Here is a 16,125-nt window from a genome sequence, read left to right as displayed (position 1 = left end):
TACCCAAGGAAAACAACATAAATGTTCACCGTTAATGAAAAAAAGATATATGCACTCAGTGGAATTTTTTAGCACTAAAAGTTCACTTGCGTTAATCTGCTTTTGTCCATTGTATAGTAAAACATACTTATTCTAAAACTTTCAGAAAATACTAAAATGTATGAGAAAAAACATCTCTTGTTGTCACACTACTGAGATGACCACTGTTAGTGTTTGCTTTATGCATTTAAAAATGTACTTGAATGTTTTATATGCGCATATGTATTAAGGATGAAGAAAAACTGTCCAGAAAAACTGTGGACGTTTTGTTATTGAAAGCAACGCGTTTGCCCCTTTCCTGTTCGCCCATTTCTGTTCCCCTCTAATCTTAAAAGAACCTAATTACAGGGATGAGATCACTAGGCAATTAACCTAACTCCTGACTTGTGCTGCCCTGAATGCACACCATGCCTTGTCTAACCTGTTGATCCTTTTCCTAGATAAAAAGAAGAATGAAGAAGTAAGCAGTTAAAAAAATGACTAGCTCTCTACCCCCCATGAATCCCCCTAAGCAATCCCGCAGGCAGATCATGTGGGCAAGATAACATCTGAAGAGAGAGTCAGCCAGTCTGCATGCAACGAGAATGATGCAGAATCCAACCTCCTGCCTCGATCGCTGAGATTCTTCCCCCTCCATTTTTCCCTTTAAAAACTGTCATGGCTGAGCAGAATCATCAGAGCTGGTCTCTGGGCACAAGTCCACCAGCTCCCCAGATGGCCAGCTTTTATGATTAAAGCATCTTTCCTTTCTACTGACACTTGCCTCTTGAATTATTGGCTTCTGAGCAGTGAGCAGCCGAACCTGGGTTTGGTAACACTATATAATTAGTCTTTTAAAAAGATTTGTTCTTTAATATAGTTGAGATGTGGTAAACTACGAGGTAAAAAAGGTAGGATATAGATTTATAAACATATGCAAAAAAGAGAAAAATTATGAATATAGAAAAAAACTAGAAAAAACCACAATGGCTATTTTTTTTCATATAGTGGGAACTTGGGTAATTTTAAAATGATGTTGATGATGATAATGATAATGGGTATGACTTAGTACTCAGTTTTTGGGTCAGACATTATGCATTTTAACCCTTATAAAAACCTGGCAAGTCAGGTATTATCCTAATTTTACAGATAAGGAAACTGGAGGTGTAACTGAGATTTGAAGTCAGATCTTTCTCAACCCAAAGGCCATGTTCCTATGTCACCGAGTGCAAGGTCAAGGGCTAAACACATATTCCAATGCGATATACTAATGAAATAAACATTTCTTATCTTAAGCCCTGAGATTCTGGGATTTGTACAATTAAATAGGTATGAGTGCTCCTCTTTAGGAAATTCATCTGTATTGGGCTTCAGCAGAGGTTCTGAAGGTCCCGTCCTCTTCAAGGGGGGCTTAGCTATAGGCATCAAGGTGATAAAGGTTCCCTCTCCTTGAAATTTAAATCCCCAACTAAGAACAGTGGGGGTCAAAGGCAGAAGTGAAAGACCAGATAAAAGATGGATTTTTCTATCAGGTAGAGGGACCTGATGAAGTTAGTTCTAGAACAGAATACCTCATCCCAAACCCACTGTGAAAGCCTAGGGCATTAAAGGCCATATGTTTGGGGCCTGCTGGCCCACGAAGGATATTACAAGGGCAGGAGTCTGGTAACACAAACCACAGCAAAACAACAAAATGCTGTTCCTCTGTGCCTTGATGTTAGAATAGAAAAAAGCTGAAGCCTTAGATTTATGTGATGCTGATTTAATGCCTGTCAGTACAGTTCTTACATCAAAGGCAGGATTCAAGGGCAGCTTGTGATGAAAGACACATGCACAATCAAGCTTTTAAGGCAAAAAAAGAAAAAAAAAAAAAAAAGAAAAAAAAAACCCAAGTGGGAAAAAGGGAAGCAAATATACCAACCACCAAAGCTAAGTGCATATAACTGCTGTCCCTGGGGGTGGAACTTAAATTCGAATATATCTGCATTATAGACGCATTTGCCAATGGATTGGACAACGAGCCATATTTAAATTTTTATAAGAGCAAATTGGCACCAGAGTTAACCTGAGTCTTACACAAGAATAAAGAATTTTCAAATGTAACAGTAGCAGGTAGAAAAGAGCTGGGCAAAGAGAATTTTGATATTAAACAGACACGCATTTGATTTCTGCCTCTTATCTCTTCCTTTTAATTAGAGGCTTGGCTTCATTATCTTTTTGAGACTCAACTTTCCTACTAGTGAAATGGACCTGTGCCTTCAACTGGTTTTTAGGATTAAAACGCATGATCACACTGAAGAATAACAAATACATACCTTTTCTGAGGAAACAGAGCACAGCACAGAGGTGTAGCAAATACCAAACTTAAAAAAAAAAAGAAAAAAATCAGAGCATTTTTGAAATGGTCGACTTTTCAGATTCTTTTTCTATTATTTTACTTTGATAACAATCCCCTTTCTTTCTTTCGAGTATTATGCTGCCTCACAAAAATATGTCCTGTTTGTAAAATTTTACTACCAAGGACTTTCAAAATATATATTTTTTAAATCAAAGAGATAAAAGGAGTTTAAAAAAGAATCACACAAATAGCCCCAAATGTTGTAGGTTTCTCTAAAGACAGCTTATGTCTAGCTAATGACTGGGACCACAAGTTCCAGATGTTCTGGGATGGTCTCATTTTCAAAACGTGTGTCCCATATTATCCCTCACACTTCATATGCTGTATATTTATCTTAAAAAAAGAAATTAATGACATCAAAGTAATTCTACTCACCAGAAGCCAACTAATCCAACTTGAATAGGCGCGCTCATCCATGGGAACCTCTGTGTTGAGAAATAAATTATTTTGAGTACTTTTTATACAGGCTCTTAGAAACATTTCTTCTGCTGGTTAACTGGGACAGGAACCTCGCCACATTACAAGATCCAGCTGGAATGTAATTAGTGAAATGCAGGGGTAACACTATAACAGCGTTACAGTTAGTCCTGACTTCCCTCTTCGATCTGTCTATGAATGCACATGCAAAGATAAAGCGGCTTCTCATTTTTCTCGCTTGCACATATAATCTGAGAGATGCCTGGCTATACGGGAGCTGGAGAAATCGTTATCACTTAGCTATAATTTCTCTCCTGCCTGGGGGTCTGTATAGCGTGGTTCCAAGGCTGGAAGACAAACAAAGCTGCAATCAAATCTCTGCCCTACCAGTTCATCCCCACTGTGGGAAAAGGGCACGGTCTCCAACCTTTGGTTCCTTCTCTGTAGAATGAGGATCACAACAGCTTCCTAAAACCGTGTGGGTGAAGATATGCCAGATAACATTCATAAAGCACCTAGTACCGTGGCCGTAACGTAGCAGAAACCCAACAAGGATCCCCCCTCCTCCTCTGCACCTTTCCTTTCTTGGTTTTAGTTGCTGTTGGTATGGCTAAAACTATTGCTGGCATAACAAATTTTTGCCTGTCACTTTTTTGTTAATGGAAATGAATGAGTTGGTTGGTCTTCTAGAGAATAAGTGCTATTAGATTTTTAGTTTTCAAAAGGGAGTTTTAAAAAAGCATAATTTGCAATATAAAGAGCAACGGAATATATAGATTATATAAATAAGGCCACTGAAACAGCTGCAAACAAGTTGTGAACTGGTTGTAATGAAATCAGCCAACTTAGTTAAGTGTCAACACAAGCTGTTAAAAGATCATGACCCCAAGGAGGCTTGCGTGACAGGCATACCCTGGTCCCCGAGCAGACTCCTCTGGCGAAGAGGTACATCACATGGGTGAACGTGAAGGGAGAGAGACATGGACTGGAGAGGAAGGGAGAGATGTCATCAAGCAGAGACAGACCATGGAGCTCGCACAGAGGGGCCCCACCCCTCAGAGGAAAGCAGGAAAAGGAAATATTGTATCTGGGGCAACTGGCTCTGTCTGATGATGAACGATTTTCATAAGGAGATGGTAAATCCTCTTCCTAGCACTCCCCAGATGTGTGTCATCTGTGCGAGTACACAGACTTGGCGATGGGAAGGCAAGCTAAGCCCTGAATGAGATCTTGAGGGAAGATGAACCCATGAGAGCCCATCCTCACGTCAGGTGGACTCCTGAACAGCTGCATGTAATCTCAACAATGGATGTGTACAAACCAAAGGCTGATGGTGGCTTGTGCAGAGGGTTTTGTTGGAAAGGCTCTCGGTAACGACAAGGATCCTGGAGAATTCTGCTCTCTCCCATGAAACCCAACCTGGATGTCATCCCTCCTCCCGACTCCTTCCCAGCATCCCATCCTGCCTCGTTCATCCCTACTTCTTACATAGAACTTAGTCTGAGATTAAATAAGTGAGCTGAGGATGTTTGGTTTTCCCCTAGATAATCACAGAACTCCGTGAGGGAGGGACACACCTTATTTAGCACAGAACTGTGCAAACAGGATATTGTAAATGAAAAGTTTAAACGAATTAAACACAGTAATCACAAGTTTAAAAGATATATATTCAATGAAGTAAAAGCTCAAAAAGTTAATATGAGTAAATTCTTTCTCCTCCCAATGATTTTTCCTCCAATAGCTTTATGAAATACAGTAAATTGCACGTGCTTACTGTGTATGCTAAAAGCTCTGATATAAGTATTCAGCTGTGAAGCCATCACCACAATCAAAATAATTAACACAGCCATCATCCTTATGTCTTCCTTGTTCCTTGTGCCCTTGGCAATTCCACCACCTTCCCTAAACCCTGTACCCATTCCCTGGCAACCTCTGATCTACTTTCTGTCATTATATACTAGGTTATAATTTCTAGGATTTTATAGACAGTATCTGCTTTTTTGTGTAATTGTTTTGAGATTCATTCATGCTGTTGTATGTATCCATAGTTCAGGACTTCTTATTGCTGGGTAGGTATTCCACTGCATGGAATGTATTCCTTTGATAATCCATTCATTCTCCTGTTGATGAACATTTGGATTGTTTCCAGTTTTGGGCTATTACAAATAAAGCTGCTTTGAACATTTGTCTTTTATGGACATATGTTTTCATTTCTTCTAGGTAAATACCTAGGAGTGAAATGGCTGGGTCACATGGTAAGCATATGTTTAACTTTTTAAGAAACTGCCAAACTATTCTCCAAAGTGGTTGTATCATTTTACATTCCCACCACCAGGGAATGAGAGTTTCAGGTCCTCCACATCCTTGTCAACACTTGTTATGGTCAGTCTTTTTGATTTTAGCCAAAAAGGCGTTCCAATAGGAGTTAATGGTAGCTAATGTGGTTTTAAACTTGAATTTCCCCAATGACTAAAGATACTGAGCATCTTTACACGTGATATTACTTTATATCTATATATACTTGGTGAAATGTCTGTTCAAACCTTTTGCCCTTTTTAAAAAAAAAACTGGGTTGTTTTCTTTAACAAGTATTGAGGACTCTTTATATATTCTGGATACAAGTCCTTTATCAGACACATGCTTTGCATACATTTTCTCCCAGTCTGTTTCTTGTCTTTTCAATCTCTTTACAGTTTTCAAAAAACAGAACTTTAACATTTTGTTGAAGCCCAATTTGTCAATTTTTTCTTCTATGGACTGTGCTTTTGGTGTTATGTCTAAGAAATCTTTGCCCAAGTCTAGATCTCAAAGATGTTCTGCTATATTTTCTTCTAGAAGTTTGACAATTGTAGATTTTTACATTTAGATTCCATGAACTATTGGGAGTTGATTTTTATATATGGTACAGTCAGTTCCCTACACATGGCCCACATCCCAGGCAACCTGACCATCTACAAGTCTCCCAACAAGCCATGCTCTGTGTCTTCTCTGAACTTCTGCAAAGCAGATGTCCCTGGCCAATTGTCTTCAAGCCTCTGCCCACCTATGGCAGTTGGGGGCGAAATCTCTTCTATGCTCCCTCTGTGCCTCACGCTGTACTCACCATGTATTGGAACCATTTGCCCTGTGTCTCTCCCCACCACCATGCTATATGGTCCCTGAGAGCAGGGCCCAAGCCCTATTTCTCTGATGCTAGGACCTAGCACATTGCTTGGCATGCAACAGGCATTCAACAAAGGGCTGCTGAATAAAATAAATGAATGAACAAATAAACACTACATTCACACTCCATTAGCAGACAATCCTGAAAATCTACTGAGTAGACAGAGCCGTCCACTTTTATTAAAGAAAATATAAATGAACTAGAACTTAAGGAATGAGCAGCTCTTATCTGACCCAAACCGTATCAACTTTATTCCCAATGAAAGTGCCAGCAAAGTAAAGAGACCACAGGAGCTATTCTTCAAGAACACTGTTGGGAAAAGCACCAGATTTTAAGCAGTGAACTTTTTGGTTTACTGCAAAGATTTCTGTGAGTCACCTGCCCACAGCTGATGCTTTTTGCCAGCGCTCCATTTGGGAAAAGATAAAGCGTGGGGGGAAGGATGAGTCATGCCGAAGGCTCCCCAAGCTCACCGTTTAAAAAAGCCAAGAACATTCAATTCATTTCATGTTTGCAGAGGAGTCTGGTCATATTCAAGGTAAAAGCCCAGATAAGTACATCCTTGCAGAGAGGCACATCTGGCCGCTGGAGCTGCGGGAACAATCAGAGGGCTAACCGACCCAGGTAGATGCCACCCACGTGGACATGATGAACGGCTGAGGAAATGACCTCTAAGCCTTTGTAAAAGGGCTCAGAAAAGCCTGCCCTTCCAAATAGCATGTGAAAGTGCTTTGCAGATGGAAACATATGGATAGGAAGATAAGCTGCTCTGCCTATGCTTCTGGAATGGCCATAGGTATCAGTGAAGTCCTACCGTCCTCACTACATGGGCAAAATGCAGTATTTCGGTGTAACAGCAACCCTGAACGTGGGAATGGGATGTTACGTCTGAGGAGCTCAACGTTTAGCCATTGCTTTTTCAAAGCATCATCCTCCGCAGAGGTGTGAACGAGTTCAGCTGCATCCAGACCCTTTGTAGCTAGTGAGGCGCTCGGACTGACCCATGAGCTACTCTGACCGCCTCCCCCAACCCTGCCCCATGGCTTCTGATGCCAGCGGCCCCTTCCGGTTCCACATGAGGCCCTTAAGTGGTGGAGTGGGGTGGGCAGAGGGGAATCGAGGTGGCACACCTCTATATGATTATTGAAGGGTATGGTACCAAGCAAAGCTGAAAACCACAAACAAAAACAAGGGAGGAAAACAAAATATTTATTAATGTATTGTTGTGAAAAGCCTAGGGCAGTGTGGCAACAGTGGCTAACTGCTTGTATCATTTGCTGGTTGCTTCATGGAAGAAAATGCCAGGCTGTATCTACAGCAATTTCTGTCTGTCCCAGCAAGAAAATGATGCAATATGCCCAGCTATGTCTCCCACCCAGTGTTTGTCACCAAGATATTAGAGTAACCGTGGCAACTTCTCCAACAACACTGAGACCCCAGGAGTTCAAAGGCATGACAGTTGGGAGAGTAAAGGACCAAGTTCATTTCATATGTCTTCCCCGGTGACCTAACTCTTTAGCATGAATGTAGGTTCGAATGCAGACTTTCCTACAGAATTTCTGGAATCCCACACCACGATCAGCTCACATGTAAGCAGCCATGTGTGCTCAATATCCACAGCCTGGAGGGAGACTCCGGGGAATAATGTCCCACCAGCAGTGGCAGCTGGCAAGATTAGGAGCCTCCACTCCAGAGCCGGGCTGCTGACATACCTCTGCTTACTGGGTGCTGGGTGACGTTTGAGAGGCAGAGAGAAGGGGATGGGAAAGCTTCAGTGGTGGGGACACTGCCACTGAAGGTGGCCTCCCAACTGCTCTCACAGTCACCTGCAAATTCATGACAATCGTATATTATTGATGGAATGACCCACACCTACAAAAGTATTCCTCTCTTGCAAAAGTTCACTTTTATGCCAAACAAACTAACATGATGAGATGACAGTTTCCAAGACTTGTATCTACCCAGAAATCTGGTCTTGCTTTAAAAACCTGATTTTGCTTAAATTCCATGGGAGGGGGAAGTTGGGTTTATTAAACATGGTTTTTGATTCTCCATTGCTCCCAAAGTTGGCATGCCAATACCTTAAGAAATTAACAACCAGGAAAATCCAAAGGTTGCCTGGGTCAACATATGCCCTTGCAGAAAGACTATAATCCTAATGACTTATCAGATCAAGAGCCAGCGGAGAAGAACCCAGGGCATCAATTCCATGTCTGCAAAGTTATGGATCCACTGGATGGGTCACTTCCTATTAGCATCCTGGAGAATTATGTTGATGGCCCCCTTTCTAAGTTCATTGATAGGTTTTCTCCCTCAAAGCCTAAATTACTTCCCATAAGGAAAGCAGGGGTGGATAGAGGAAGGAGCATTAATTTTTTTTTTTTTTAGATTATTTGAAAATCACTGAAATGTCAACGTTGGTGAGTTTTAGATGTTTACATAATTTAGTAGTTTTAAGATCTAGTCACTGTTCAAGCACATAAACTAATTCCTTGGCAGCTTTAAAGAGTTCATCTGTTTACATAATTTGGTAATTTCAAGATCTAGTCCCTGTTCTAGTACATAAACTAATCCCTGAGCAGCTTTAAAGAATTCATCTTTTCTAAATTTTGCAGCAGAAACAGACTTCAGCAAAGCCTTTTCATGAATCCTCAAAATAAGGGCTTATCGAAGTAGGCAAATTATGTCAAATGAGGTCACATTAACATTTTGGTCATCACTAATAGCTTTACTGATTAAATCAGTGTAACTGTTTTATATTTTTGTTTAATCTTACACTTAAGGCTGTAGAAACCCTCACAGGAGATGGACAGGGATTCAGAGTGCATTTGAGGATGCAGCCTCCTGGAGTGGCCCGGGGGTCTGTGGATCCCCCCCTGGGAACGTTCCCAGGAGCAATGGGATAGTTCAATCACTACAGAGCCACTGTGACACCCTATCTTGCAATTCACATTGACATGTAAGATTGCCAGAGGAAGAAGCTCAGGGAATATAATCTGCTCACGTACCCAAATCTCCCAAGGAAGACTGTGAGGGGGCTGCTGAAGAGAGGGTCCCCTTTCCCTCACATGGGGTTGGTGCATCGACATGCCAGTCAAATGAGGCACGCAACACTACTATTTTTTTTTTTTTTCAGTAAAATAAATATTTATTGAGCGACTTCTACATTCCACATATTTTGCCAGGTGTGGAAAGTACAGAGATGAATAAGTTACAGTTAGCGTGTGTCTAGTGGAGAAGCAGTCTATAACAAGTCATTTATACAATGTGAAAAATAAGAGACCTAACTTGGGAACAACATAGCAATCATTGCTGATTTGGAGGCCCTGTGTAGCACTTTTCCCCACCATGAATAAGGAATTTGCCTCTGATCTTCCACTGATAGGAGGACAGAAAATTGACACCTTGGTGTCAAAGCAAAATATACAAGTAAAGAAACACATGCATAATTCTATGTAATTCTCTGCCTCTGCACAAACTTATGTGTATGTGTGTATATGTGTGTGTACATACACACACATACTCATAAAGTCCAAATTTTATTGGAAAGAGTTTAATTAACTAAAAATAATTATGACTGCCCAGTGAAAAGATCAAAGTTGAGGGAGAATTTCATCCAAGCTTACAAAAGCATAGATACACTACTATTTTTTCAAAGCATACTTTCTTGGCTTATTTTTCTAAGAATGTGATTGTATTGAAAGTATTTAGTATTGGCCTTAATTTTCCTCCTGGAGCCCACAGGGTGAATATAGGTCAATGAACATTTACCTGTTGGACACTTAGAATTCTCCTAATCACAGAAATCATTCAGGAAGTGTTTGGTCTGTGAACCATGTCCTTTTTTCAAAGTCTGATACTGTCCTCTCAGTGTGAGAGTTCTGTCGCTAAGACCCAAAACAATTCACCCCAAGAGGGCTGCAGTGTTTACAACACACCTGCTCCTCCAGCAAGGAACTGGACCCATTCCTCCCCGCAGGTGTAATGGTGTCAGTTTCTAAACACAGCAGGAGCCAAATGAGTCACCCTATCCCACTCTTTCCTACTTGTAATAAGAACTGGAAAACTAAGATGAAGCATAAATATGATTGCATTAAATCATGGAAGTTACAAAAAGAATGAAGACAATGCACAGAGATTTCTCAGTGACAGTTTCATCCTATAATATTTTCAGACCCTGAGGGGAGGCGGCTGATAGATTAATAGATTATTAGATATGATCATCAAAGAAAAATACATCAGGGCACTAAATTCAGTGTTCTGTGAAGCTACTACTCCAGATTATTTTTTCCTTTCTGATAGTATGTATCGGGACTTACAAACAAATCATTCCAAATTCACACCATCTCCTCATTATTACCTAGCTAGGGATCCGACTGATGACTACAATGAATGTGTACCTGGGTTATAACCTCTCAAGAGGAGTGGGCAGCATTCAATAAATGAAGATTTATGAGAGCTTTTTCAAACACCTGATATTAGAAATAAAATATTCCCTGAAGTGCCCAATTGCCACTGGCCTCACTATTCATGTGGGAAATATTTCAGTTTGAAGTCTGAAAACAAATTGAAAGGATTGAGATAAGGATACGTAGAACTGGGGCTTACCTTGAGAAAGGCTTTCTTTTCCAAAGTGTTCATGATAAATGGAGGGATGGCTGGAAGTAAAGACAGATCCACTTAAATCTTCATGTCTATTTTCAGCTCACTATTTTTTTGTTTCCCCCAACAATTTCACAAAAGGCTTATGTTACTTTTAGGCTATTTTCACACTGGCAGAGTAAAAGTAATTGCAATAATTCTTTAAAATACTTTAGTGTTTTTTTAAAAATCCATTGTTTCCATTCTCCAGATTTTTGAAAACTAACACAGTGCTCTTTGCCAGCCAGAAAATTTTATGATCTTGAAGAGAACTTTATATCTAACATTAAATATGCAACAGTACAAACATCAGGAACTTTTCCCTCCTATACCAATGAAACAAATGCAGCCTTCCCAGGGTGTCCATCCCACGTAGAGTCCAGTATAAAGATTCCTGCTTTGAGTCACGCAAACCACTTGCTAGCTGGGTGATCCTGGAAAACACTTCTCTGAGCCTCAGTTTTCTGTTTTCTTCATCTATATAATAGGGACAATTGTATCAAACTAGCCAGGATGATTAGATGCAATGATGCACGTAAAACATTGGATAGCGTTAGTTCATTTATTCATGATTTTTATCAGACTAAACTGTCACATCAATTTCAATATATCAATTACCTTTAGAGATTTCACTGGATAGAAAGATTGTGTTCCTTCTCCGGGCACTAAATAATGTTTAAAGTAACCAAGCCACTGGAAACAAATTTGTTGGGCTGGCTGAACTCCAAAGAGGAGCGTCATATTTCAAAATGGGAAAGAACAAAACCAAAAGCCCACACAGGGTAGAAGCCAGAATGGCCACCTTGATTTCGGCAAACTGGAAATCTGGGCTCAGCAGGTGTTCTGGGGTGGCCTCCCCAGCCTCCTCATAGGTTAGTGATAACGTGCTGGTCCTGGACTCAGGGGACTCTTGGCCTACAGTTCATGACTGGTTTCCACCCTTCATTCACCCCTACGGTGCACACAACTGTCTCACGAGGGCACTGAGGTGCTTCTTTTTTAAATCACTTAATGGTGGTTAAATCAGATAACCAAATAGCTGGAGTGCAATTAGCTGGAATGCGCCTCAAAGTTTTCTTTCATGCCCTTTTCTTCAACTTTCCTTTGCCCCTCCTACTTGTCTGCTGATGAGCTTTCCCAGTGACAAAAGGAATTTAAAGACAACAAAAAATATTAGTGAGAAAACCTGACAGCACTTGATTAAGTATGCTTCTTTTGAGAGTTTAGTTAATAGCCAAGAGCTGTTTGCATTTGATTTAGACAAGGAAAGTAAACATACTCATTTCTCTCTGTAAAATATATATTTATATTTTTCTGCAAAGAGTTATGTACTCCCGGGCCCTCTGGTTTCTGAGTAAGTCTGAGAACCTTCTCGAGAGCCCTGGTCTGAGGGTAGCTGAAGAAGCCTTAGGAGTGGACCAGAGATTCTCAGAGGAACTAAATCACAATGGAGATTTTCTGCTTTTGGTCATGTTGAGTCCAAGCCCTATGGACAAAACTGAGTCACATATTAATATCTGCTAGAACTAACCCAACTTGGTTCATGCTCTAAGGGTTTCCAATTGATACAAATAAATCTTCAGTAGAAGTTATTCCTATTCAAGAACTTTTGGAAGTTTCTTTTCAAGATTTACAAAGATCAAATTCTTTTCCTTCAAATTGTCATCACCTTCACTGTCACTGCCCTGGTCCAACTACCATAATCTCTTGCCTGCAGTAGTCAACAGCTTCCTGAACAGTCTCCAACCACCATTCTTGGTCCCTCTTCAGCCTACTCTCAACGCAGGACCCTGAGTCACTCAGTTAAAACCTAAGCCGGATAATTATTACCACTCCTGTGCTCGAAACCCTCCACGGCCTCCTACCCCTCAGACTAAAAGCCAGGGCTCCAAACCCTTGCAGGGCCATCTGCGTTCTGCCCACTGGGGCCTTGTCTACTCCTTTCTACTGTTCCCACCCCCTTCTCTCTCTTCCCGCCGCACCTGCCTCCTGTGATGCTTCCATCACAGCGGGCACAGCTCCCTGCTCTCCTGCTGTTCCGTCTGCCCAGAATATTCGACCCTGGAACCACTTGGCTCCCTCCCTCCAATCTGTCCAGTCTACTTCTGTAACCAAGCAGGACCCCACGGGGTCTTCCTGGGACAGACCCCTTCCCCATATCCTCTGCTGCATCTCCTCTCTGAAGTACCCAGCTAACAGTACCTCATGGATATTTCCCGAGTTTTTCAGATGCTAAAAACCACCACCAAATGGAAGAAATGAACTACTTGATGATCATGAGCACGTAGCCCCCAGACCTTCTGGTGCCTAAGGATTGATAATGTTAACTGTCCTGTTACCTCGCCATCAACCAATCAGAGAATTGTGCATGAGTTGAGCACACACCCTGTGCCCCCGCTCCCTCCCCTGGCCTTTCAACATGCTTTGCTGAAACCCTTCGGGGGTTTCTGGGGGCATGAGCCACCCGTTGTCCTTGCATGGCCCTGCCATAAACCTTTCTCTGCTCCAAACTCCAACATTTTGGCATCGTTTGGCCTCACTATATGTCGGGCACATGGACTTACGTTCGATAGCACTTCCACCCCAAGATCCCTAACCCTCTTCCCCACCCCCCTTAGCTCTATAACCATCTCACATATTCATATTTTACTTATTTTTGTTAGTTTTCTGCTTCCCCCGCCAGAAAGTAATTTCCACTAAGGGAAGGGATCCTTTGCGGTTATTGCTCACTGGTGCACCAACGCTTGTTTGATTGAAACGTACCGAATAAATGAATGGATGGCAAAGTTCTACTCACCCATGCCGGGGGCTGCCATAAGGATCCTGGAGACGACTACTTGCGTGATGGCTTGTTTGGCAGCGTTTGCCGACTCACCCAGGCGGTTCCCGTTTTCATCTGTGACAGGAATGCCAAGTTTGAGTTCTCTAGAGAGCAAGACACGGGCAAAGAAGTTCAAAGGTGCCTTCGTGGAATGGCTGGAAACAGTACTGAAGCTGTGAAAGCCCAAGTCCCTACTTAATCCAAAAATCCACTCCAGTGTCGTTTTTGGCACTAATAAGTCTATTTTTAAAACCACAAACATGCTTAATCCTCGTGTGATAGACACACAAGTAAAATAATGCTAGTAAACTTTGCAAAAAAAAAAAAAGGTGTAGCATTTTGAATAACAATAGGACTCAACAGGTGAATATGCTAACTTAGAGATAAGGCTGATTTCTAAGCTCATGTGCAAATTTGAGCAACTTTCCAAATGAGAGATAGATATAATTATTAAAACATAGGGCTTCCCTGGTGGCGCAGTGGTTGAGAGTCCGCCTGCCGATGCAGGGGACACGGGTTCATGCCCCGGTCCGGGAAGATCCCACATGCCGCGGAGCGGCTAGGCCCGTGAGCCATGGCCGCTGAGCCTGCGCGTCCGGAGCCTGTGCTCCGCAATGGGAGAGGCCACAACAGTGAGAGGCCCGCGTACCGCAAAAAAAAAAGTAAAATAAAATAAAAAATAAAAAATAAACTAACTATACGGACACAGGAGTCACAAGTACACGGAACTATTGGATATTTAACTATGGTCACTACTGCTACAATTATAGCTCCTACTGTTACCCTGTTTTTCGTTATCCATTCCAAAATGCTTTTTTCTCATTTTCTCTTCTCCTTTAATTTTTGCCAGCACTAAAAAATACTTCCAGAGATATAGATTAATATTATTTGAAACCCCAAGAGAAAATTTGGGGGAAGGGGGGAAGAACCTATTGTATAGAAGAAGTTTTCTAGGCATAGACGTAAGTTTGAGATCTATTTTTAAACTTTTTATTATACAGAGGTAGAAAGACTATTCTAAACCCCATAAGGCCATCAGCCTGCTTTAATAATCAGCAACTCAGAGCTGACCTTGTTTCATCAATGGACCCACCCTCGCCCCCAAAACCAGGTTATTTGGAAGCAGATCCCAGATCTCATAAAACTTCATCTGTAAATATTAAAATAAAACAAATTTATTTAAGTTTCAACAAAGCAGATTATTATAAGACCCTACTGTCAAGCACAAGTCCTCTCTAAGAGGGCATATTAACCTTACCTTTGCCTCATTAATGGAATATTAATGCAGTTAGCAGCAGCTACCGCAGCGAAGGGAACAAACCGTCCTATGAGCGGAGAGACATGCTGCAGAAAAGATAATTCCAAAAGCAAGATCTTATTTTTCCTGTAGTACTGAATGCAAGTACTTATTTCTTCTTGAAAACCTCTACAAATGCAGAGTCCTATTTGTATAGAAACTTGGGCCAAGAGTACGTTCAAAACTTGGTTCCCTAGAGGTACTTTTCTATTTCCAGCCTGGGCATACTGGGACAAGGCAGACTTCCAAGATATTTTGATGGCTTTATGTGGCTGATGGAGCAGGGGCTTTGGAGTCCCACAGTCTTGGGTTCAGATGCTGACTCCTCTACCTCTTCAGGGGAGTGCCTGGAGGTACCCAGCCCGGCACCCAGACTCTGGTGGGATGTATGGGTGGGTGAGCATTTCGCATTGAATACACAGTTCCAGGTACAGACCAGCGTCTTGGCAGATGTTATTAGTGACACGCCTTCCCAAACGTATTGAAAGATATACTTTAAGAAAGCAGTCGAAGATAATGACTATAATAAGAGAGTCATAGGACTTGAACTATTTTGAGAAATTAACAGAGAGACTTAGAGCCAGGCAGGTGAGAACAAATTAAGAAGCTTTACTGCTATGGAAATAAAAATCTGAGTACCTTGGTTAATGCATTGAGTCCTAGAGCTGTTGCTACAGCACCTGTTGTTGCAGAAACATAAGCTGTTCCCAATTCACTGAAAAGAAGGAAAATAGTACATAAACAACAAGTGTATGTCAGAAAACTCAAGCCCAACATTTTTGGAAGAAATGAAGATTAAGAATAGATTCCATAAAACATGACACAAATGAACTTATCAAAGAAACAGAAACAGGCTCACAGACATAGAGAACAGACTTGTGGTTGCCAAGGGGGAGCGGGGTTGGGGAGGGATGGATTGGGAGTTTGGAGTTGGCAGATGCAAACTATTATATATAGAATGGATAAACAACAAGGTCCTACTGTATAGCACAGGGAACTATACTCAGCATCCTGTGATAAGCCATAATGGAAAAGAACATGAAAAAGAACGTATATATGTGTAACTGAATCACTTTGCTGTACAGCAGAAATTAACACAACATTGTAAATCAACTATACTTCAATAAAATAAATTAAAAAAAGGAGATCCCACAAAACAACATTCATCATCACTCTACAAGTAGAGATATTCAGAGAAAAAGCAAGCAGACCCATACAAAAATGGCATTCTTCACATAGAACCTAACTACCACGCCAAATGAGTAGACATAGAGAATATGTATGCGTGGTGGGGTGGGGGGAGAAGGAAGCAGGGACTGTGCAGGGAGCTACAAATGTGGGAAAATGCATATTAGGTTAAATATTTGTAG

At 41.3% G+C, this 16,125-nt stretch overlaps 1 protein-coding gene across 1 annotated transcript in view; it reads right to left on the bottom strand.

The window, feature by feature from the left end:
* Positions 1-16,125, bottom strand: part of SFXN1 (sideroflexin 1) — a gene marked incomplete at both ends in the record, with an annotated part of 31,022 nt that overhangs the window by 437 nt on the left and 14,460 nt on the right. The window contains 6 exons of the mRNA XM_079702529.1: positions 2,334-2,381; positions 2,792-2,841; positions 10,605-10,654; positions 13,435-13,562; positions 14,717-14,802; positions 15,395-15,470. Coding sequence (XP_079558655.1) covers positions 2,334-2,381; positions 2,792-2,841; positions 10,605-10,654; positions 13,435-13,562; positions 14,717-14,802; positions 15,395-15,470 — 438 coding nt within the window. The remainder of the gene's footprint in view (positions 1-2,333; positions 2,382-2,791; positions 2,842-10,604; positions 10,655-13,434; positions 13,563-14,716; positions 14,803-15,394; positions 15,471-16,125) is intronic.

The sequence above is a fragment of the Hyperoodon ampullatus genome (assembly GCF_949752795.1).
Source record: "Hyperoodon ampullatus genome assembly, chromosome: 4".
NCBI lineage: Eukaryota > Metazoa > Chordata > Mammalia > Artiodactyla > Ziphiidae > Hyperoodon > Hyperoodon ampullatus.
This window is presented reverse-complemented; position numbering and strand designations above follow the sequence as displayed.